The following is a 24,312-nucleotide window of genomic DNA, read 5'->3' on the forward strand; positions in this document are numbered from 1 at the left end:
GTTTCCCATCTTTGAGTTGGGTGTGACACTGGTGGGCGTAGCCAAGGTGTTTGTTTATGGGGGCTGCCCAGAAGGCAGCTGGCCAGAGCCCCAAGCACAGGTGTACCTCTCAGCAGCCAAAAATTCAGAAGACAGGACCTTGGGGCTTAGTTCTACACACCCTGTCACCCAAGTCACCTCTCCATTGAGTTCAGTAACCTGGAGGTTTGCCAGGTGAGGGCATGGACTTTACCCTCAGGCAAGAAAGGAGAGAGGCCTCCAAACGCTGTTCGCGTGTGCAGGTACATAGGGTGCAAGGTCAGTCTCTGAGACAACTGGGCACAGACACTCCTGGCTCTGCAAGGGGAGAAGTAGGGTAGGGTGAAGGGCAGCCTTGAGTAGGAGTTGCTGGCACCTGCCTTAAGAGGTAAGAACATGGGCTTAGGCTCAATGGCAGAGCACTTGCTCAGTGTGCCCAAGGCTCTGGGTTAGATCCTCAGCCTGGAGAGGGAGGTGAAAACTTAGGGTCCATCTGGCAGACAGCAGACAGGCCTGTGGAGTGTCTGCACTGCTAGAATTGGGAAAGTAGCCCTGGGAAAGCTGAACTTCACCCCATGCACAATGGGCACCTGGGGAGGGACGCTGAATCAGACTGGTAGCCTTGCTTAGACACCTTGGCTCTGGTTGGCACAAAGCCAGTGGGCAGCATGGAGAAGGGGCCTGGCTGTCCAGGGGAGGAGCTGTGGGCTTCTTGGAGGCAAGACTCAGGCAGACACATCTCTCCATGCTATTTCCAATAGCCACAAGTACTCCACATGGGCCAGAACCTCAGACCAGTTGGAGGGAGTTACAGAAACAGAAGACTGCCTAATTTTCCTGACCTCAAACTATGGCCCTCCGTGTTCCAGTTCTCCCTACTTCATATCCCCCTGGCCCTGCCCAGCCCCCTCTAGCTGTTCAAAACCTTCCCACAGCCAGTTAGCTCCCTGCTTCCTCCCTCACAGCTGCCTCTAAAACCCACACTCCACCTTTCCCACTTTCCTCCCTCAGCCTCTCTGGCTTCCTTCCAGATGATCAGCTCCACGCTGGAACCCTCACTCTCCCTGCCAGGAACACTTCCCCGAACTGGCCCCACCTGGACTTTCTGATTTCAGCATCTGCTTCTTAAATCCTTTGCCTACTGGAAGGACCCAACCCATGTTTGCCTGCATTCAGACAGGTCCCAATCAAAACTTCATAACTGGACACGTTTAAATTTGTGGCCACTGAACACTCAAATCCAAGTGCACTGGTTGAGGGGATTCCTCAGTGCAACACAGGCGATACTCACTTGATCCTGGAATGGGGGTGGGGATGGTCTGAGGTATATGGGGCCTTAAAAAGGACCCCTTAGGACTGGGAATGGAGCTCAGTGGTAGAGCCTTTGTTAAGTATGCTTGAGGCCCTGGTCCCATTCCCAGTATCGCAAACAACAACAAAAGGACCCCCTTCCAGGTCGAGATTGGGACGCCAGTGTTGGGACAAAGATGGCAGAAGTGCACCTCACCCCAGCTCAACCCGAACTACTGACAGACGCCTGGAGAATGAATTCCCTTAAAACGAAGTGGCCGCCCTGAACTCAGAGCAGAAATGTCTCGAAGTGCTGTGTTCCAGTCTTTGATAAAAGGGAAACTAAGGCTGGACAGCCGGGACCGCCCAGGGTCAGACCGGGGTGGGGGGTTCAGAGACCGACGGGCGAAGGGGCGGGGTAGCGGCAGGGGGCGGGGCCTCGGAGGCTCCCGGGGAAAGCGCTGCCTGCCCCGGACGCCGCGGGGGGCGACCTTTGTGCGGGGCGGGTCCCTGGCAACCCCCGGCCTAGACGCGCTGCCACTGAGGAGCCGAGACGCCCTGGAGGACACGCCAGGATCGACCCGGGTCGCGGCGCCGCCGCTATGGACATCCCGCCGCTGGCCGGCAAGATTGCGGCTCTGTCGCTCGGCGCCCTCCCGGTGTCCTACGTGCTCAACCACGTCTCAGCGCTCTCGCAGTGCGTGCGGGGAGTGCCTCCCGGGGAACACCGGGCGGAAGCGGGCGAGGAGGACCGGAGGGGGCTGGGGGGAGGATGCGTGGGCCGCGGGCTTGGCTCCCGCAGCCCCGCGCCCCGCGCCCCGGTGCAGCTCGGAACCGGGAGGGATGGGGGCTGGGCCAGAATTACCCCCTCCAACCGGAAGTTCCCTTCCCTCCTTGCTGGAGGCTGGAGTAGGGACTCTCTGGGATGTTTGGGGTCTGAGGAGAAGGGATGCCAAAGATCCGAACCCCACACACGCAGGGTTTTGAAAGGTTTCTGGGGGTATTTCCAGGGATGCATCTAGCACAGGTTCTAAAGTCGCCAAGGGTCAAAGTATTGCCCCAGATAAGGCCTGATGACCCAGCTCTTGCTGCCACACACACCTGCTCCATGCCTCAGTGCAGGCCAAAGACTTTCTTTTTGTTCATGTCCTGCGCATCCTGTCCTTAGACTGACATGCAGAGACTCTGTCTCTGAGGGTCCAGCAAGCCTTTCACATTCCCAAACCCAATTCATCACAAACCGTGGGATAGATAGAATCTTTAGGATGGGTCTGACTCCCTGGGTACAAGTAATCTGTCTCTATCTCCTGGGACCCTGGGTGAAACAACTTGCCTTTCGAACCTCAGTTTTTTCATCTCTGTGATGGCAAAATCTTAGATCTCACCCCATTGTTGTGGGTAAAGTTTGCAAGTTGTGTGCTAGGACCCTGTTGTGGTCTCATCCAATTACTATAGTTGTCATTGTTGATAGATAGGGTCAGGAGATCCTAGGAGATAGAGGGGTTCAAAGAAGATAGAGACCTGGATGGTTTGGCGAATTGATGTTCAGAGTTTTGCTGTGTGACCCTGGACAGATCTCTCACCATCTCTGGACCTTGGTTTGCCCAGAGACCTGCCTTGCGCTATCTACATAACCTTATCACTGCCTTATCACTCGCCTTGGGCAGATCTGGGCAGGGATAGAGTGGAATGAATGGAGGCATTTGGACTTCAACTGGGAGGGGTTGGAGTCTTCGGTGTAGAGGTCTACAGAACACTAGAACCCTCCCGAGTAGGAGTTGAGCCTGGCCACAGAGAGGCTTGGTGTTATTGAATGATTGACTGAACAAATTGAATTGATTGAACACACATCCACAAATGATGGAAAAATTGTACAAACAAAAGGGGTTTGTGGATATCCCCTCTGTTCCTAGTTCAAGTTAGACAGTGATCCTTACTTGGTAGTCAGGGAGGACTTCCTGGAGAAGGAGCAATTTAGACTGACCATGAAGAATGAGAAGGAGTTTGCCAAGCAGAAAAGAGACATCAGGCCAGACTTGGTGGTACAGGCCTGTAATCCCAGTTACTCGGGAGACTGAGGCAAGAAGGTCCCAAGTTTGAAGCCAGCATCAGGGAGGGAGGGGGAGAGAGAGAGAGAGAGACAAGATACTTCAGGAAGCAGTTTCTATAAGTGGGGAACAGCCAGAGCAAGAGTCTGCTGATGCAGGTGCTTCAGTCTCATCACCCAGTGCTTCCTGGAGTCTACCTTTTCCCCACTGGGGAGGGTGGGGTGAGACCTCAGCAATGAGCCTGGCTTCCCTGACTCAGTTTCCCTCTCCTCAGCCCCCTGTGGGTGGCATTGATGAGCGCCTTGATCCTGGGTCTGCTCTTTGTGGCCATCTACGTCTTGACTGGTGGTGAGATCTCCTATGATCCGCTCTATGCTGGTGAGTCCCTGGGTGATTGTGAAGGAGAGGACTCTCTGGACCAGGGCCTCCATGGACTTGGGGCCATTGAAGGACCTCTTCCATCACCCTGGAGGCCTTTGATGGGCTCCCATTAGACTAGTGACCTCAAAGACACTGGGAAACCTTCATTAGATTGCCGAACCTCAAAAAGCTTCCTCCTTCAGACTTGGAACGCCTGAGAGAAGGGATTGTCTCTCCCCCATCAGATTGGGAGCCCCTGAAATTCTGTGCCTCCCCATTACTCCTAGATCTCCTGAGGGCAGGGATGCTGCAGCTCCCATAAAATTGGGGACCCCAAGGTGGGGCTGTGTCTCTGCCTGACATGCAGAATGAGGCAGGCTTGTGGTCCGGCACCTGTGTGTGGGCCGGGAACAGGAACTGGGCCTGGAGCCCTTGACTGGAACCTCATTCCTGACCTGCTACTTCAAGCCTCTATTTTATGGCTGACCTAAACCTGCCCAAGCCCAAACCCGGACCTATTGGCCCTAGCCCCGCCCACACGTAGCATTGACCACGCCCATTATAAAATCCCCACCCACACTGGCCCCGCCCACTCACTCTTCCCCGCAGTCTTTGCAATTTTTGCCTTCACCTCCGTGGTGGACCTCATCATCGCTCTCCAGGAAGATGGCTACGTGGTGGGCTTCATGGAGTTCTACACCAAGGAGGTACGTGGAGGGGGGCCAGGGGTGTCCCATGCCCCACCTCTTGTTTGAGCCCTTCACCTGTCCCCACAGGGTGATCCATACCTGCGCACATCGCATGGAATCTTCATCTGCTACTGGGATGGCACGGTTCACTACCTCCTCTACCTGGCCATGGCAGGTGCCATCCATAAAAGGTGCAGGGGGCAGGCCGGGTGGTTCCTGGGCCCTGAAAGAGAAACTGTGTCCTCAGGTGGGGTCCCAAGTCAGGGTGGAACCAGAAGTTCCTCGCAAGTGGGAATCAGAAACCTCTCTAGGGCTGCAGCCAGGGATGGGGAAGAGAAGGTTCCAGAGAATGTCATCAGGTGTGAGTGGTGGTGGTGATTCTTGCCTTGTATCCACCTTGCCCCTTTGACAGAGTGGCAGACAGTTCAGGCCCCTATTCAACTCCCTGTTATTCCTTCTATTCTGGGCAAAACAGAGAGACCTGGAGTTGGGAAGCCCAGAATGGTCTCTGGACCCTGACTGAGGCTCTGAAACCAGGGACCAGGTACCCGCTACTCACTCCCACTCCTTCCCAGAAAGAGATACCGGAATCTTGGACTCTACTGGCTGGGTTCCTTCGCCATGAGCATCCTGGTGTTCCTCCCAGGAAACATTCTTGGTAAGGACTCAGTTTTGGGGAATTACAAAATTTGGCTGGGTTAGTGCCCTTCACCTGGAAGCCCCTGTGTTGGATCCTCCACCACTTCCCAGTGTTCACAGAGGCCCCTTCCTTCCTTATGCCTGACCGTAGAAGAGCCTACCAGATTCCTCTTGGAGCCCAAATTAATTCTGCTTCCTCCCCAGGCTACTGGTCCCTGACCTCCAGACTCCGGGGGTTTGGCCAAAATGCTTTGACACAGAAAGGAAATTTTTAGGGAGACAGAGTGACAGAGTGGAAGCTTTGTAAGTAGATCTTGGGATGTAGAGCAGAGATGATAGTCCAGATGTTGGTATGTCCTGACAAAGACCCAACAAGGACAACACCCAAGGTGTATTCATGGGAAGGAAAGGATGGTCGGAATGTAGGATCTGTATCCAGAGGGTAAACGGAGGCAGGCCAGGCTGAGGAAAGGGGACATCATCTGATGGATGCAAGGAATCATGGAGGGTGTTGGAGCTTGAGTGAGATTAGCATTTGTGAACCAAGAAGTTCATCCAGAACCGGGTTCAGTGGTGCACGCCTGTAATCCCAGCGGCTCGGGAGACTGAGACAGGAGGATCATGAGTTCAAAGCCAGCCTCAGCAAAAGCAAGGCACTGAGCAACTTAGTGAGACCCTGTCTCTAAATCAAATACAAAATAGGGCTGGTATGCGGCTCAGTGACCCCGTGCCCCAAATTTAGTCCCAGTTACACCCCCCACACACACACACACAGAAGTCCATCCATGCTCTGGCATGGCTCAACTAATGGGCCCAGCCAGGTCTGGGAGACCCTTGCTGACTGGCTTCCTCTCTCCTCCGCTGTGGCAGGCAAATACAGCTCAGAGCTTAGACCCGCCTTCTTCCTTGCCATCCTCTACCTGCTGGTGCCGTGCTGGGCTGGCAGGAGGGTCTTCAGCCAGTCTCGGGCACTAACCTGCTGTACGCCCAACATGGTGAGCGCCTCGCTCCCAGGCAGGCCTTGTCCCAGCCTGCCTGAAGGTCCCCACATGTGATTTCCTTTTAATCAAAGACTGTCTCCTTGAAAGAATCACCTTCTTTCATGCTGTCTCCAATTCTCTCCCCTGGGGCAGGTGCAGGAAGAGCAAAGAAAGGGCCTTCTGCAGCGCCCTGCTGACCTGGCCCTGGTCGTATACCTCTTCCTTGCCGCATTTTTCACCCTTTTCCGGGGCCTGGTGAGTTTGCCCTGGCCAGCCTCCCCATTTCCTGCCTCTGGCCTCCCTTCCTGGTTCACCTCCTCATATGTGTTCCTTTACTGGTGCAGAAAAACTGTTGCTATTCTGTCCAATTATCTAAGGAAGTTCTTCTTCAAGCCTGACCTGAGTGTTCACTCCTCTTTCCTCTGGGAGAGAGCCAGAGCTAGGGATATGGACCTGCTTGAGCATTGTTGGTATGGGAGGCTTCCTGCTTGAGGGACACTTGAAGTCCGTGGAATGGTCCCTCTGTCTGCCCTAGGTGGTGCTTGACTGCCCCACGGATGCCTGCTTTGTTTACATCTATCAGTATGAGCCTTACCTGCGGGATCCCGTGGCCTATCCAAAGGTGCAGGTGAGAGGGCGGGTGGGAGGAGAGGGCCATTATCCTGCCTGAATCTCTTGGAAGCCAGAGCCAGAAGCACAAGTTAAATTGACAGAAACACATATGGGATGTGTTGTCTTATCAAAAAAATAACAGATATGGTTTTCAGGTATGGCTGGATCCAGGAACTCAAGGATAACTGTCTCCAGGCTCTGCTTCCCTGGCATGGCTCTCTGTGGGGTGGCACAGGCAGCTCTAGGCTTCCATCCACCCTAGTCAGCCACCCCAGAGGAATATGATCCATTATTACCCCAAAACTTAAGTGCATGGTCTCAGACAGGCTGGGATATGCCCACCCCTTATGAATCATTATAACCATTTGACTGGAGTGTTAGGATTGGCCAGGATCACATGCCACTTTTGTAGATAGAGGAGTAAGCTTGGTATATACAGGTGGTGGGGGAAAGAGGATCACTTTGCACAGGAGTGGGGGGTACAGGGAGCCCCATCCTGGGTGGGATCTGAGGCTGTCCAGATCTCTCTTCAGATGCCCCATGTCTGGGGTCTCAGGAGACCAAGCTCATCTCATAGGCTGTGCCCCTGTTACCCCCAGATGCTGATGTATATGTTCTACGTTCTGCCCTTCTACGGCCTGGCCACCTATGCCCTCACCTTCCCCGGTTGCTCCTGGCTGCCTGACTGGGCCTTGGTGTTTGCTGGAGCCATTGGCCAGGTGAGGGAGAGGTGGATGATGGGTGGTGGTGGGTGGACAGGCATGCAGGGAAGGCGGTTTCTGCTTACCCATCAGCTGCTTCTGTGCTCAACCTGGGCAACATGATTATGGGCACCAAGAGGTCCCAGGCCCAGTACCTAGGAATTCACTAGTCTGGGGGAGAAAGAGCCAAAACACAGATACTCCCAGCCCACTGGGGTCAGAGCTAGAAAGGAGGAAAGACAGGGACTGAGAGGGGTTGGAAGGAAAGCACAGGAGCTGGGTTTTGATGAAAGAGAACGGGTTTCCAGGAAGGGAAGTGCATTTCAGAAATGGGAGCAACATAAGGACAGGTACAGAGGAGGACAATAATTTAGCAGGGCCATCATGTAGGTAAAGGCAGGAGGAAGAGAAACTGGCAGATAGATGCTGAAGACTGAACTCTGGCTTTGGGAACTGGTGCTGAGGATGACTGGGAGCCATGGGAGGTGTTTGAGCAATGGAGGGCCTAATCAGAATGGGGCCCTATTTCTGAAAAGAAATACCTGGCCCCAGGCCAGGGCAGGAAGACCCAAAAAGATTTCCACGGGGTTAGAATTGACAAGATTTGGGTCAAAAGCAGCTGTCAAGGATAGGGAAGACTAGGAGGAGGAGCTGGACTGGATCGGCTATCAACAACATGAGGACAGGGACCCTCTGGGCTCTGCCTATCTTCTGTACGACCCCAGCATGCTGGGACTTCTGTCCCCTTCTGGTCCCTGACATCCATCCTTCCTGTCTGGTCACCAGGCACAGTTCTCACACATGGGCGCTTCCATGCACCTGCGCACACCCTTCACCTACCGTGTGCCAGAGGATGCCTGGGCCTGCGTCTTCCTGTGCAATCTACTGTATGCTCTGGGCCCTCATCTGCTGGCCTACCGCTGCCTGCGCTGGCCAGCCTTCTTCTTGGACCCACCACCCCCAGATGCCCTGGCCCACAAGAAGCAGCAATGAGAGGGCTGTGGGGCTCCCCGAGACTCTGTTTACATGCACAGCCAGCCCTGCCCTGGGAAGGGTGGTTACCTGTTTTTACCAGCAGGAGACACACCTCTGGGGATCTTCAGTACTAGCTATGGTGGTTTCAGGCCAAGGGGTGGGAGGGGGAGACTAATAGCCAGGTGTTCTTACAAAGAGAGCCTCACTCAACCATCAATCTCTTTCCCCCAGAGGAGCCTTCTGCTGTCCCAGAAGTTACCCATCACCCCGCCACATGAATCCTTTTAATAAATACCCTTTTGGTGTCTAAAACGTCAGTCTCTGAGTGTTTCAGGGTGCCAGGGCAAGGAACCCTTTTCTTGGACCCCACAGGGAACTCAATCCTCACTGCCATTGTGGCTGTCCAAAACCCGAGGCAGCAGGATAACAGAAGTCTGCCTCTGGTTGGTGTGCACAGCTCCAACTTCCAGATGGGGAAAACTGAGGCTCACAATGGATAAGAGACCTTCCTGATGTCACAATCAGGAGAAAAATTCACTGCTCTGCCAATAAATTATAATATGAATTATAATGTGGCACCATTACTAAGCCAACTGTATACCATATCAAGTATTACATGCTGGATTTCACCCATATTCCATATGGGGAAACAGAGGATGTAGGATGTGAAGGTCCTTGTCCTAGGTCATATGTCTTGGGCACAACTGAGCTGGGGACTGGGCCCCACCAGGTGAGACCACAGAATCTATAATTGCTTCTATATAGTAGGTTTGGTCTCATTTTAGGGGGAACAAATCAGAGAGGCAGCCAAGAGGTTGCAGGGAGGACTTACCATTTCTTGGTTTGTCATTTTTTAAATTGAGTCAAGGGCCAGGCTGAGGCCTCTGACTTAAACTCAAGGGAATCAGGGACTTGATCAGAGTCCCTTGCTCCTTGCCCCTACCTGTACTACCAGGTACCTAGTGTGTGTGTGTGTGTGTGTGTGTGTGTGTGTGTGTGTGCGCGAGCGCGCGCGCGCATGTGTGTGTAGAGCTATTGGATCTTTAAAGAACTAAATTGCCATTTCCCAGAGATGGAAACAGAGAGGCCAAGGTCTCCTCCATGGTCCCACAGTGAGGAGCAGAGTTGGACTCTAACCTGTCGCTAGTATGTGATTATTGTGGGGCTTTCACCACTCCAGGATGGTCACCTAAAGGGCAGATGGGCAAACTGAGGCCTGTAGGTCAAGCCCCTTAACCAAGTCACTCACCAACTCTTGCCAAGGCATGGATGAAAGATCCCGGACTTCTTTGGGGTCCCATTCCATTTTAAAGATGACTAAACAGAAAGAAGCTCAAGAGTTTGAGGGACAGGGCAGGGACGTGGCTACGCACTCATTACGAAGAGCAGTCCTTCCTCAGCCAATGCCCAGGCCCACTTTTCCACCAAGACGCGCAGCTGCGTCGCCTTTAACAACCCCCCCGCCCTCCGGCCTCCCTCCTCCCCTTTCAGGCAGACTCCGGGATTGCGCCGCCCTGCGGGACCTGCCCAGTCCTTCCCTGGTGTGCGGGGAGCGCGCAGTCCGGACGCGCAGGGGCCGCTCGGCTGGGGCCGCGCGGGCAGGATGGTGAGTGCGGCCACCGGAGCAGGTCCCAGGCTGGTAGTGTGTCCCTGATCCCCGGTTTCTGGGCTTCTGTGTCCGATTCTGTCCCTTCAGTATTTCTCTTCCCAGTCTCTCTGTTCTCTTTCACCCTCTTGTATCTGTCCCTTTTTCTGCTCCCCTCTGTGCCTCCTTCTACCTTTCTCTCCCCTTTTTCCGGGGTGGGTGGTGATGTTCTCCCTGTCTCTTTTTCTGTCTCTCCCCCACCCATGTCTCTCCTTCCTCATCTCTGTCTCTGCGCCTCTCGTGGTCTCTTCTCTTTTTCTTCCTCCATGTCTGTCTCCGTCACTCTCTCGGTTCTTTCTGTCCCTGTTCTCCCCAGCCCCCAGCCCCGTGTCGTTCCCTGTGTCTCCAGCCACCCCACCCCCCGCGCTCCCGTCCCGGCCCGGTTTGCTGCAGTCTCCTGGCGCACGGATAACCTTGCTACCGCGGCTCCAGCTCCTCCCCTCCCCACTCCAGAGCCCGGCCCCAGAGAGGAGGAGGCGGGGTTCCGAGCCACCTGAGTTGGGGTAGGGGGTCAGGCGGGGTGCTGGGGCAGGTCTAAGGGAGAATGAGTCCAGGGGCTTGGGCTTAGCTCAGGAGCCAGGGTGCAGGGGAGGGAGCCTCCCAACACTCCCCTTGGGGGAGTCCTCTGGGACCCCGGCCGGAGTAGGGGCCTGGGCATTTGAGAAGTCCTCGCGGGGATGGCAGACAGTCCTCTAAAAGGCAAAGGCTGCTCGAAGCTGGCTTGAGCACCTTGTGTCCCCAGGTGTGCGCTCCGGCGGCCCTTGGGCGGGGCGTGCTCCCGGCCGCGGTTTGGGGGATACTGCTGCTAACCGCCTCGGTGGAGGCGCAGCGCGGCCGGAAGAAGGTCGTGCACGTGCTGGGTGAGTCCGGGCCGCGGAAGCGGGTCTTGCCCCTGAGGAGCTATGGCCAAGAGTGATCACCCGGCTGCGCAGACGCGGCCGCAGGGTAGCGCTTCCTGACAGCCACGGTACCCCCATCCCCCCACCGGAGCCCCTGCCCCCTCCCTGAGCCCCTTTACCTTTCTGATCCCCTGACGCTCACCCACGTCTTCTTCCTACACCCCCGGCCCCGCTCCTAGACCCCTCCTCTCTGAACCTTGCTTGGTTGCCCTACAGAAGGTGAGTCGGGCTCAGTGGTGGTGCAGACGGCACCTGGGCAAGTGGTAAGCCACCGGGGTGGCACCATCGTCTTGCCCTGCCGCTATCACTACGAGGCAGCTGCTCACGGCCACGATGGCGTCCGCCTCAAGTGGACAAAGGTGGTGGATCCTTTGGCCTTCGCCGACGTCTTCGTGGCACTGGGTCCTCAGCACCGGGCATTCGGCAGCTACCGCGGGCGGGCAGAGCTGCAGAACGACGGGCCAGGGGATGCCTCCCTGGTCCTCCGAAATGTCACCCTGCAGGACTATGGGCGCTACGAGTGCGAGGTCACCAATGAGCTGGAAGACGACGCTGGCATGGTCAAGCTGGACCTGGAAGGTGACCAGCAGCACATGGACAGGATGGAGCTTACTACTAAGGGAGGAGAGAATGGGAGATTGCAAGGGACAGAATTCAAATCAAGTTGATTTGAAGAAATTTGGAGATTTTGTTGGGTTAGAGCAATGGTTCTGATGAGGGCGATTTGAGACATTTTAGGTTGCTATACTTGGAATAGGAGTGATACTGACAGCTAGTGGGGAGAAGCCAGGGATGCTACCTGACCCAAGAGTTCCCCCAGAAAGAATAATTCAGTTAAGAAGTGTCAATAGGGAGGACACTGAGAATCCTGGGATAGTTAAGGTTCAGGTACAGTGAGATCCAAGTATTGGTACTATGTCAGAAATTCATCTCTCGTCTCTGCTTCCTGAATGGGCTTTGCTGGGTAGTTTTCCTGTTATGAAACCCAAAGGAACCCCAATCCTAATGCCGGGCTTCTACCCTCACTGCTTAGCAAGGGATTTCCTGGAAGACTCAGCTAGAGTCTCAGAGTTGTTTCTCATTGGACCACCTTGAATCATGTGCCTATCTGTGAGCCAATCTCTGCGTCTAAGAGATGGGCCACTCTGATTGGCTGACCATGGAGCTGAGCGATAGAGTTTATATCTGAAGAATTCCCCCCCACACACACACACCTGTTTGCTTGATTCAGACCACTAGAATCCTAGAAGATTCTAGGAGAGATTTCAGGGACCCCCACTTGCAGAACTTTCTAATAATAACAAATCCCAACAGTAGCAGCAGCTCTCCTTTATTAGGCATTCTGTGTGCCAGCCACTTAGTTGAAGAGCTCTCTGGAGTCTCTCATTTAATTTTCCCCAAACCCCAAGGGTGACAGCTATTACCAGCAGATGGGCCATCGGCTCAGCGAGGTTAGATAGAGCCTTGCCCAGTGCACATGCTTATGAGCGGCAGAGTTCAGATTCAATCTCTTGTCAGGCTCCAGGTCTTCTCCCTGGCCCCTGTCTGCCCTATGGGTTTGCTTAAAGTATTCAACTCATCCAAGACCGGAGCAAACACAAAGCACTTTTGAGCTGCATTGATTGTGAGTCCAATGAGGAACCGGTTCATAAGAACTGAAGGGGGAAGGGAAATTAATGGGTACTGTCTTGGACAATGCTGGTGAATCAAATGGGGGTTTCACCCTGGGTCAATCTTCTAGGCGCTCCCAGTCTTAGGGAATCCTGCAGTGGATACAGACATTCCTAGATCTGTGGGTTTAGGAATAGACCAGTGGGAAGGACTCAATGCCTGTGGGATGTCAGAGACATATAAGACCCAATAGAGAAGGATTGGGGAGTTGGCTTTTGACTGAAGACTATGAGTTTGACAGGTGGAAAAGGGTATTAAAATCATGAGAAACGGTCTCCAGCGGTGGAAGAGAAACAGACACAATTAAGTACGTTCGGGGGAGGGTCAAATAAATCCAAAACTTAAGGTTGAAGGAGCCATAATGGATGTGAGCTGGGGAAAGGTGTGGTGGGATCGGATCTGAGGCTAGAGAGGAATGAACTTGAAGGTTCAGGTAAAATAGTCACAGGGCATCTGAGATGTCAGGTGGATGGGCAGTGTTAGGGGACCCTGGCTGAATCCCTGTGCCCTCCCCTAGGCGTGGTCTTCCCCTATCACCCCCGTGGAGGCCGCTACAAGCTGACTTTCGCGGAGGCACAGCGTGCGTGTGCCGAGCAGGACGGTATCCTGGCGTCTGCCGAGCAGCTGCACGCGGCCTGGCGCGATGGCCTGGACTGGTGCAACGCAGGCTGGTTGCGCGACGGCTCCGTGCAGTACCCGGTGAGCCAGCCTCGGGAACCCTGCGGCGGCCTGAACGGGGCCGGGAACGCCAGGGCGGGTGGCGGAGCCAACGGCGGCGGCGTGCGCAACTACGGTTATCGGCATAACGCTGAGGAACGCTATGACGCCTTCTGCTTCACGTCCAACCTCCCCGGTGCGTAGGCTCCGCCCCAAGCAATCTCGTCACTATCCAGCCCTCCGCTGTGGCAACTAGAGTACCCCTGTCCCGCGACAGTCAAAGGCCACCTGGCACCAACATTGCCCAGGCGGAGGCTGGGGTCCCTGGATACAGGGAATGTCCCTGGAGTCCTCAGCTGCAGGAGGGTGGGATCCTGAACCCCAGGCGAAGACCCTGGAACGGTCCTAACATTCCACCTCCTATGTCACCCCCATAGGACGCGTGTTCTTCCTGAAGCCGTTGCGGCCTGTGCCTTTCGCCGGAGCAGCGCGTGCATGTGCGGCGCGCGGTGCATCAGTGGCCAAGGTGGGCCAGCTGTTCGCCGCGTGGAAGCTGCAATTGCTGGACCGCTGCACCGCGGGCTGGCTGGCCGACGGCAGCGCGCGCTACCCCATCGTGAACCCGCGTGCGCGCTGCGGGGGTCTCCGGCCTGGCGTGCGCAGCCTAGGCTTCCCAGATGCCTCCAGACGCCTCTTTGGCGTTTACTGCTACCGTGCCCCGGGCGCACCAGATCCCGCTCCCGGGGGCTGGGGCTGGGGCTGGGCCGGCGGCGGTGGCTGGGCTGGAGGTGCACGAGACCCAGCTGCCTGGACCCCGCTGCGTGTCTAGGACCCAGGAGAGCGGGTGATTGGGGGGACTTGGCGAATGGCCGAGTGCCCTGATGTCCCCCGGACACTGGAGACGCCCCTGAAGTCCCTGAAGATGGGTTTTCCCCCTTGAGGTCCCTGGAGATGGACCACACCCCCTTGAGGTTCCCTGGACAGTGGACACAGCCCTGCGGTTCCCTGCAGTCTGACCAGGCCTCTTGCGGTCCTTGGACATTAACCATACCCCTTGAGGTCTCCTGGAGACTGGCCACATTCCCTGTGGTCTCTTCGAAACTAACCACGCCCCTCGGGCCCCTTGAGACTGGCCAGTCCTCCAGAGATTAGCCAAACGCTCCTTTCCTGGACAGTGGATTTTCCCTTTCCGCAACTTACATCAGGAGAAGTGCCACACTCCCTGAGGAAACTGGGAGGCCAACAGAACCCACGGTTTCCTGGAGACTGGCCATCCCTCTTTGGCCTCCTGGAAACAAACGGATGGCCCCCTTGGTTGCCTGGAGGCTGGACCCCCGGGATTATCTGAAGACTGGCCACACATTCTCAGCATTTCCCTGGAGACTGAAAACTGGTCCTTTGAGGTCATCTGTATACCAGATCCCTGCTCCCTCACTGGAGAGAAAAAAGAAACCTCAGGGTTCCCCAGGTGACCATGCTCCAGGGACACATGGGCACTATGGGCTCAGGCATTTCCTCTCCCCCACTGTGACTCTGAGATTGGATATTTCCATTCTCTCCTTGTCCCCTGAGAACCCCCTAAAGTTTCTAGGGTAAACAGGCCATGTTCCTAGGTTACTGTGGAGGACAGTCCCACCTCTCCAGTGTCATGGAAGAACACTCTCATCTGTCATCACTGTGACTGTCAATATACCCTGAGTGGTGGCCATGCCCCATCCCTCAGATATTTCTCTGGAGGGAGACAAAACCCATCTCACAACCCACCCCAGACCCCTAATGGGCTGTCACCAAAGATTCTTGTTATTTTTTATGGAAACCAACTGTCTAGGTTCCCACTGTCACCAAGCAGATCCATCAGTCCAACTTATACCTGTCATCTAAAGTCACACTTCAGTCACTTACACCTATGGAGATGGTGCCTCCCTCCTCCAGCTGTAACCATGGATACAACACATTTCTCATCTCACTGGCCTGCACCCCAGAGACCTACAATTCTACTTCAGACTGTACTCACCCTAACCAACCACCATGGAGACCACCCTCCCCCTAATTGTCCCTGGGCTGTCGCAAATTTGGTTCTCTAGCTCTCACCATAGAAACAGGCTGCCTCTTTCCAGGCTGCACCCTGCTCCTTATGGCCCTCTGAGCTCCACTCCAAGGCAGCTTGGACCTCACAGCTGTTGTCATGGAGACCAAACTCTGGTGTCTGAGGTAACAGAACACCTGTCCCCCTAGGCTTTCCCTCCACAACAGGGTCCTGCCCCATCAAGCTGTCACCATAGAGACTATCAATGTGGTCTCTATGACAACTGACCTCCCACCTCTCAGGAACTTCTCACCTTGGATGGGATGCCCTGGGTTCCTCCCACTGAGGCTCCTCCCATGTTCCAACAGGGGCCCCATGATTGCCCCTTCACCAGATAGGCCCAGGCCCAGAGAGGGCTGAACTTCTGGAATTGCTGTTCACCCTCCGTTCCCACGCTAACTATATGCCAGGCAGCAGCTGTGCATGAGACACCCTTGCAACACCGGGCTTTTGATTTCCGCCGTACAGAGGAGGAAACTGAGGCTGTGGAATGCCCTGGCCCTATGAGCTGTGCAAGCACTGAGCTACCCTTTTGTTCTGAGACTCCATCCCCATTCTCACCCAGTTTGCACTCCTTCCTGACCCCTGCCCACATTTCCCTCCTTAAAGATCCAGGAGGGTGGAATGTTTCTTAAACCTCAAAATCCACCAGGTTCTAAGGGGTGATTTGTGCTAAGAGATCAGCCAGACTCCCCAGTGCTGAGAGCCAGGTCCTGGAGACGATCCATGGACAAGGCCACCCCATTATGGGATACTCCAGCTCTGAGCCTGCCTAGAATGACCCTGGCATCCCACTTGGGGAGCTTCTTACTGTCACTTCCATCTCTAGGAAACCCATCTCTGAGTTTTGGAGCCAGGTGGACTTGTGGTCGAATCCCACATCATCTTCTTGTTCACTGTGTGACCAAGTGACAAAACCCCTCGAAGCCTGTTTCCTTCTATATACCAGGGTTGTTCTAAAATCCCTCCAGTGCAAAAGCATACAGCAGGGGTTCAATAAATCTGTTTCTTTTGATGAATGAGAAAATGAAGCAGCTGGTGAGTAATTGCTTCAGAAATGCTCTTTGATCATCAAACTGTTTCCAGGCTGGAGGAGCTTGGTTTTCAGTTCTGGCACTGGGTTCAGGCACTGGGTTTGATCCATGTGGCAGAAGACATCTCTCCCTTCCCTTTCCTTCCCTGTCCACATGCTCTTCCTCTTCCCCGAGCCACCCGCCGACACAGGTCTGCGGCTTCTTAACTGCCCTGATGGTCTTTGATAATACCCAGGGCATTAAATGTTGAAGCTGATTTACGTTCCAGTCCCAGGAAGGCAATAAAGTTGCAAAGTTTCCCAGGCATAGGAGTAGGGGGCAGGGAAGGGCTCAGAGAAGCCTGGAAAATTTCTAGGGCAAAGGCAAAGCCAGAAGTAAAACAAAAGTGTAAAAATCCTGATTTGGGGTGGTCCATCTAACACATCCTCAGACCTTCTGAAGACACAGATCCCTCATCTTAAATATATATATATATAGTTGTAGATGGACACAATATCTCTTTATTTTATTTGTTTAAGGGGTGCTGAGGATCAAACCCAGTGCCTCACACCTGCTAGGCAAGCACTCTAGCACTGTGCCCCAGCCCCACCCCAACCACTCATCTTAAGTAAGGGTCCAGCAACTTGATTAGGTGGCTAGGGGTTCCAGCTGGGCCTTAGCTTCCCGCAGTTAGGTACTGGTAAGGGGCACGTTTCCAAAGATGAGTGCATGGGGTTTGGTCTGCTTTTATGCCTCATTGCTATTGGTGTCCCTTCTCCCATTCAGGTATTGGAGCTTCCCTTGAGTATGTAAATTTCCTTCTCATTCCAAGAAAGTTGCAAGTGGCTGACTTCATTTTCTTTGGGCTTGGCCAATGAATGCTATGACTCATCATTTGGGCAACCCTGATTGGTCTAGGAGTGGGGGCATGGACCTGTGCAAGCCATAACTTAGTCCCAGGGAATTTTTTTTTAAATATTTTTTTAGTTGTTGATGAAATTTTTATTTTATTTGCTTATTTATATGTGGTGCTAGGAATTGAACCCAGTGCCTCACACATATGAGGCAACCGCTCTACCGCTGAGCTACAACTCCAGCCCCCCCCGCCCCGGGGAATTTTTTAAAAAAATATTTTGTTTTAATTGTAGTTGGACACAATACCTTTATTTTATTTATGTGGTGCTGAGGATCGAACCCAGTAGATGAGCACTCTACTGCTGAGCCACAACCCCAACCCCAGTCCCAGGGATTTTGATGGACTGAATGGGCACAGGGAACCTTCCTTCTGCAGGGGTTTCTATGATGTTAAGGCGCAGGTCTCAAGACCCCTCTAAGAAATGGCATCCTGAATAGAAACCTTCCCGAAACCAGATATTCAGAAATATCTCTCTCCTGTTCTCTACTTCCCAGTTCATATCCTAGAGACATCTGAAGTTTGTTGCATGTCCTTCCCAAATGTTTATGCTCATTCCAGCAATCAAACAACCATGCATACACAGCCAACCCTTGGTATTCTCAGGGGATTGGTTCCAGGACTCCCTATGGATCCCCAAATCTGAAGACGCTCAAGTTCTTTATACGAAATAGCATAATTTGCATAGAACCTACATAGTCTCTCATGTAATTTAAAAACAGCTCTACATGACTTATAATACTGAATACAATGTAAATGACATGAAAACAGTTATACTGAGTTTTTAGGGAACCATGACAAAAATAAAGTTGGGGCTCAGAGGTAGAGCACTAGCATGCAATGAGGCACTGGGTTTGAGCCTTAGCACCACATAAAGAATAAAATAAAGATATTGTGTCCACCTATAACTAAAAAATAATAAATATTTTTTTAAAAAGTCTATACATACTTAGTATGATACAATTTTGGGGGGTATGGGGGATTGAACTCAGGGGCCACATCCTACTGGGCCACATCCTAGCCCTATTTTGTATTTTATTTAGAGACAGGGTCTTCCTGAGTTGTGTAGTGTCTCACCATTGCTGACTGAGACTGGCTTTGAACTTGAGATTCTCTTGCCTCTGCCTCCCGAGCCTCTGAGATTACAGGAGTGCGTCACCATGCCCGGCCACTATGACACAATTTTTGCCACAAATATTTTCTTTTTTTCCTCTTTTTGGTACTAGGAATTGAACCCAGGGTCCTTAACCACTGAGCCATATCCTCAGCCAATTTTTAAACTTTATTTTACTTATTTATTTTTATGTATAAATGTATGTATGTATTTTTATGGTGCTGAGGATTGAATCCAGTGCCTCACACATGGTAGGCAAGCGCTGAACCACTAAACTACAAACCCAGCACCCCCAGCAATTTTTATATTGTATTTGGAGACAGGGTGTTGCTAAGTTTCTTAGGGCCTCGCTAAATTGCTGAGGCTGGCTTTGAACTTGCAATCCTCCTGCCTCAGCCTCTAGAGCCACTGGGATTACAGGTGTGCACCACCATGTGTGGCTGCTCCAAATATTTTCAGTCTTCAGTTAGTTGAAACTTTGGGTATTGAGAGCTGACTGTATCATTTCTTTTCCCCATTTTTACATGTGATAGTGTGCAACACATACTTTCTTCTGTTGTGGCAAAATATACATAAAACTCACCATTTTAACAGAAAAACATAGCAACATAAAATTACATCAATATAATGACATAAAAACATCAATACAGGGCTGGGGATGTGGCTCAAGCGGTAGCGCGCTCGCCTGGCATGCGTGCAGCCCGGGTTCGATCCCCAGCACCACATACAAAAACACAAAATTATGTTGATATAATAAAATAACATAAGAACATAATATAAAGTTAATCATTTTAATCCAGGAGTGGTAATGCATGCCTATAATCTCAGCTCTGAGGGTGGAGGACTAAAGCAGGAGGATTATGAGTTCAAGGTCAGTCTCAGCAACAGAGGAAGACTCTGTCTCAAGTTTTAAAAAAATAAATAAATAACATTTTAAAGTGAACAATTCAGGGATTGGCAATGTGGCTCAGTGACAGATTGCTTGCCTAGCCTGTTCAAGGCTCTGGTTTCCATCCCCAAAACTGGAAAAAAAAATTGAAGTGATTGATTGACAAGAAGTTAGGATGTTTATGTATTGTGCAGCCATCTATTTCTACCTAGATCCAAGATATTTTCAAAGAAACCCCCTTACCCATTAAGCAGCTTCTCCTCATTCCTCCACCGCTTGGTAACTGCTCATCTGCTCTCTGTCTCCATGGTCTGCCTATTAATGGAATCATGCAACATATGGTCTTTTGTTTCTGGCTCCTTTCATTCTGCATAATATTTTCAAGGTTGGTCCACATGCTAGCACAGATCAACACTTCATTTCTCCTTATGAGTAATGTTTCCTGGTATGCGCTATGGTTGGATATATCCCACAAGGCCCATGTGCCTGGTCCCCAGCCTGTGACCTTGTGAGGAGGTGCTGGGACATTGAGGAGGTATGTCACATCTCATGACTAAACACTCTGGGTCACTCCGGGTGAATTGGGCTGCATGAAATAACCACACAGAGACAGAGAAATACCTTTTTCTTTGGGTCTTGTGACCCATCCCCCACCGATCTTAGGGGTCTGTGGAAAGAGAGAGAGCCACCAGAATTCTTTATTCTTACATAGGGAACACACAGGGGAGGTTCCACGGAGCATTCTATTCCAAAAAGGGCAAAGGGGTAGGATTACAAAGTGACAGATGAGCGTAGCTCAACCCCTCTGGGTGTCACCTTCTCCTAGGGCCACACCTTGTTGGTCTTGGGAAAAGGCTAACCCGAGGGAGAGAAAAGACGGATCATGGCACTATGGCGCCAGACTGCAGTGATCTTTCAGGTCCCTGCGGTGCATCAGGACTTAAAGGTGCGTGCATTTGGAGTGGCTCCCCACAGAGGCAGGGACCTAGTGGAAGGAAGTCAGGTCTTTGGGGGTCGTGCCCTGGCAGGAGACAGGCTCTGGCCCCTCCTGTCTCTCTGTTTCCAAACCACTGGGAGGTGAGTGACCTCTTCCACCTTGCCGTGATGTGCTTACTGTGCCTCCACAAGCCCAAACACAAGGGCCAGGAGACCATCGGCTTGAAGGCACCAGTCAAAATATTTTTTCCCCATAAATTGGTTATTTCAGGTATTTTGAAACTGGAACAGAAAGCAACACAGTTTATATATTCCGTGTGTGTGTGTGTGTGTGTGTGTGTGTGTGTTTTGAGGCTCAAACCCAGGGCCTCACACATGCTAGGCAAGCACTTTTACCATTGAGTCACATCCTGGACCCCTGTAAGTAGCACATTCTATTTATTCATTTGTTGATGGATATTTGAAATGTTCCCACTTTGGGCTACTGTGAATAATGCTGCTATGACCATTAATGTTCTCTCTCTCTCTCTCTCTCTCTCTCTCTCTCTCTCTCTCCCCCTCTCTTTCTCTCTCTCTCTCTCTCTCTCTCTCTCTCTCTCTCTCTCACACACACACACACACACACAAAACCAGGGACACTTTACCATAGAGCTACATCCCCAGTCCTTTGGTTTTTATTTCAAGACAGTGCTGAGTTGCTTAAGGCCTTGCTAAGTTGCTGAGGCTAGCCTTGAACTTGTGATCCTTTTGCCTCAGCCTTCTAAATTGTTGAGATTATAGGCATGCTTCTTGCTTGGCCCAATATATAATTTGTTTTTAAAATATTTTATTTTTAAACATTTTTTATAACTTTATTTATTTATTAAGTGGTGCTGAGGATCGAACCCAGTATCTCACATGTGCTAGGCAAGTGCTCTACCACTGAGCCACAATTTCCGCCCTACAAATTTTTGAGATAGTTTCCTGTCAACATATAAAGACCTCCTCCATTCTCTTTCTTTCTTTCCTTCCTTCCCTTCCTTCCTTCCCCTCTCTCTCTCTCTCTCTCTCTTTCTTTTTGTGATGCTGGGGATGGAACCCACGGCCTTGTGCATACCAGGCAAGTGCTCTACCACTCAGCTACACCACCTGCTCTTATTTTATTTTGAGACCAAGTCTCACTGAGTTGCCCAGGCTGACCTCAAACTTGCAATCTTCCTGCCTCAGACTCCTGAGCAGCTAGTATTACAGATGTGTACCACCACTTCTTTTGTTGTTGTTGTTAGTAATAAGCATTCACATCATCTCACACAAAGGCTGGAAGATCATCTCAGGAGTTGTTTGCTCAAGAAATCAAAGTTGTGTTTTTATGGGGCTGGGGATGTGGCTCAAGCAGTAGCGGGCTCGCCTGGCATGCGTGCGGCCCGGGTTCGATCCTCAGCACCACATACAAATAAAGATGTTGTGTCCACTGAAAACTAAAAAATTATATTAAAAAAATTCAAAAAAAAAAAGTTGTGTTTTTATATTGGTCTCTACTTCTTACGAGATAGAATTAGTTGATGCTCTGCCATTAATGGACACTCACCTGTTTCACACATCCTTGCCAGCATTGTGTGTTGTCACTTTATTTTTATTTTTTTCTTGGAGACATGATCTGGTTATGTTGCTCAAGTGAGCCTGGAATTCTAGGGCTGAAGTGATCCTCCTGCCTTGGCCTCCTGAGTAGCTTGAATTTCAGGCACACATTACTGTGCCTGGCTCTATTTTCACTTTTGACCTTGGCCAATCTGTGAGGTGAAGATGATCTCTCAAATGTTGTCACTTGAGATTTTTTCATGGGCAAACTAAACATCCCACTACCACCACTGATCTTGACCTTAAGTGCAGGCTATTGAGCAAATCATAAATGCTCAGCTTGGGCACGCTGTTGTCACTGATCTATGCAAGGCCCTCTGGTTAGATTTGTTTATTCCTTTTTATTTATATACCCTTTCTTTTATGTTTTGAAAAATGTGCATTATTTTGTGGAGCATATGTTGTAGCTGAAGAGCTGGTATTTCCTGTTCTGTGAACTATTTGCTTATATATTTTGCCTGTTTGACTATTGGATTATTAGTCTTTGCTTATTGATCTTTAGGTGCTCTATAAAGAAGGCAGTAAGACCTTTACCTCTGATTTACAAAATTGTTTTCCAGATTTTTCATTTGTCTCTGACCTTGCTTATGGTGGATATTTAAATTTTTTTTCTTGACACTATTGCTTTTATTTTTTAAGTTACTTTTAATAATTTTTTGGTACCAGGAGTTGAAATCAGGGGCACTTAGTCACACAGCCACATCTCCGGCCCTCCCCATTTTAATATTTTTCCACAATATCTTTATTCCATTTACTTATTTTTATGTGATGCTGAGGATCGAACCCAGTGCCTCTCATATGTGAGGCATGCACTCTACCACTGAGCTATAACCCCAACCCTGCTCCAGCCCTTTTTATATCTTATTTTGAAAGAGGGACTCACTGAGTTGCTGAGGCTGGCTTTGAACTGGTGATCCTCCTGCCTCAGCCTCCTGGGTTGCTGGGATCACAGACGTGCACCATCACATCCAACACCATCATTGCTTTTATAATTAAAGCCCAAATTCCTTCACATGGCCCTGAATGGCTGACCCTTTGCCTCTGACCCTCTGACCTCTCTCTCTTCACTCTCTGCCTCTTTAACACTGCTTCAGCCACTATAAGCTCATTGCTGTTTTTCAGATGAGTTATGAGCCCTCTTGTGCCTTATATTATAAATATTAACTCCTATTAATTGTTTACATTGAGTCTCACTGTGACGTTTCCATACATGCATATATCCTATCCATCCCACCACTGCCTTCTATGGCCCTTCCCTCTCCCCATCTCCGTGTCTCCTTTCCCTTCCCTAATGGTTTCTATCTATGAACATTTAAAAAAAACGCATATTTACTTTTAAATTATAGGTGGACCCAATACCTTTATTTTATTTTATTTTTTAATGTGGTGCTGAGGATGGAACCCAGTGCCTTATGCATGTTAGGAAAGTGTTCTACCACTTGAGCCATATCCCTAGCCCCTATGAACATTTTTTAAAAGGGACTTTTGTCTTTGTTCTTCCCTCTGATGAAATTCTCTTCCTTTTCTCCCCTCCTGGTCTAATTAATGCTACTCTTCCTTTAGATTCCGTCTATTTCCTCTAGGAAGCATTCCCCGATACCCACCCAGGGATCATATCTCTCCTATTTAGCACTATCTCCCCAGTACCTAGCAGAGTACATGGCTCTTAATAGCTGCTCAGCAAACACATGCTGATTGAATGAATCAATTAAAGTGTCAGGAGATGAAAGGCAGGCTGAACTGTTAAAAAACTTTTATTAAAATGTCCAAGAAGTACATTAATGTCCACAGTGTCAGATATCACAGACCCACAGAACACTGTAGCTCACAGCAAAACCAGCAGAACCAAAGCTAGTCACACGCACACACATTCACACGTATGCCACGCATGTGGCACACGCAAACACACACGCACATCCCAAAGGGAAAGAGCAAAAGACAAACCTCCTGCTTTAGAAAAGACCAGAGCCCCCTTCCACCATGGAGCTGGGGGTGCAGAGGGCAAAGAGGCCCAAGGGTAGGGAGCACCAATGAGACCCCCAAGAAGTTGCATCCCCAGTCTCCCCAAACATAGGATAATTCTGTTGTGATGTGGGTGGCTGAAGATGTGTTGTTATTATTATTATTATCTTTTTTAAAACAAGAAGTGTTATTAAAGTAAGAAGACAAACTAGAGCTTTCTCAACAATAACATTAAGAGGGAACAGTGACTAATGTCTGTAGCAGAGAAGGTTAGATTGTGGTCAAGGGTAAGGTCCAAATTACACTTCTCAACCATTTCTTAAATCTGAGTGTGTGTGTGTGTGTGTGTGTGTGTGTAAAACAGTGAGACAGCCAGGTGTGGTGATGCACACCTGTAATCCCAGTGGCTCGGGAGGCTGAGGCAGGAGGATCATGAGTTCAAAGCCAGCCTCAGCAACTTAACGAGGCCCTAAGCAACTCAGCGAGACCCTGTCTCTAAATAAAATATTTAAAAAGGGCTGCCTCAGTGGTTAAATGCCCCTGAGTTCAATCCCCAGTTCAGAGACAGAGAGACAGAGAATGTTTTCACTGTCTTTCC

At 51.1% G+C, this 24,312-nt stretch overlaps 2 protein-coding genes across 2 annotated transcripts; both read left to right on the top strand.

Annotated features, from left to right (window-relative positions):
• The first annotated feature begins 1,806 nt into the window (after nucleotides 1-1,806).
• Tm6sf2 (transmembrane 6 superfamily member 2) lies at nucleotides 1,807-8,517 on the top strand. The gene is made up of 10 exons (XM_076870212.1): nucleotides 1,807-2,005; nucleotides 3,631-3,734; nucleotides 4,326-4,423; nucleotides 4,493-4,596; nucleotides 4,981-5,063; nucleotides 5,915-6,039; nucleotides 6,178-6,279; nucleotides 6,560-6,652; nucleotides 7,236-7,355; nucleotides 8,124-8,517. The coding sequence occupies exons 1-10, from the start codon at nucleotides 1,911-1,913 to the stop codon at nucleotides 8,328-8,330; spliced, it is 1,131 nt and encodes a 376-aa protein (XP_076726327.1). The 5' UTR covers nucleotides 1,807-1,910; the 3' UTR covers nucleotides 8,331-8,517.
• An 896-nt stretch (nucleotides 8,518-9,413) lies between these two features.
• Nucleotides 9,414-14,013, top strand: Hapln4 (hyaluronan and proteoglycan link protein 4). Its single transcript, XM_076856850.2, has 6 exons — nucleotides 9,414-9,424; nucleotides 9,804-9,918; nucleotides 10,700-10,817; nucleotides 11,073-11,435; nucleotides 13,045-13,380; nucleotides 13,622-14,013. Exons 1-6 carry the CDS (start codon nucleotides 9,414-9,416, stop codon nucleotides 14,011-14,013), a joined length of 1,335 nt encoding a protein of 444 aa, XP_076712965.2.
• Nucleotides 14,014-24,312: the final 10,299 nt, after the last annotated feature.

This window comes from Callospermophilus lateralis, chromosome 1 (genome assembly GCF_048772815.1).
Source record: "Callospermophilus lateralis isolate mCalLat2 chromosome 1, mCalLat2.hap1, whole genome shotgun sequence".
Taxonomy (NCBI): domain Eukaryota; kingdom Metazoa; phylum Chordata; class Mammalia; order Rodentia; family Sciuridae; genus Callospermophilus; species Callospermophilus lateralis.

Coding starts and splice junctions, on each gene's coding strand:
- Tm6sf2 (XM_076870212.1), top strand. CDS start 1,911: ATGGACATCCCGCCGCTGGCCGGCAAGATTGCGGCTCTGTCGCTCGGC. Junction 3,735..4,325: donor CTATGATCCGCTCTATGCTG/GTGAGTCCCTGG, acceptor TCTTCCCCGCAG/TCTTTGCAATTTTTGCCTTC. Junction 6,040..6,177: donor CCTGCTGTACGCCCAACATG/GTGAGCGCCTCG, acceptor CCCCTGGGGCAG/GTGCAGGAAGAGCAAAGAAA.
- Hapln4 (XM_076856850.2), top strand. Junction 9,919..10,699: donor GGGGCCGCGCGGGCAGGATG/GTGAGTGCGGCC, acceptor TTGTGTCCCCAG/GTGTGCGCTCCGGCGGCCCT. Junction 11,436..13,044: donor GGTCAAGCTGGACCTGGAAG/GTGACCAGCAGC, acceptor GCCCTCCCCTAG/GCGTGGTCTTCCCCTATCAC.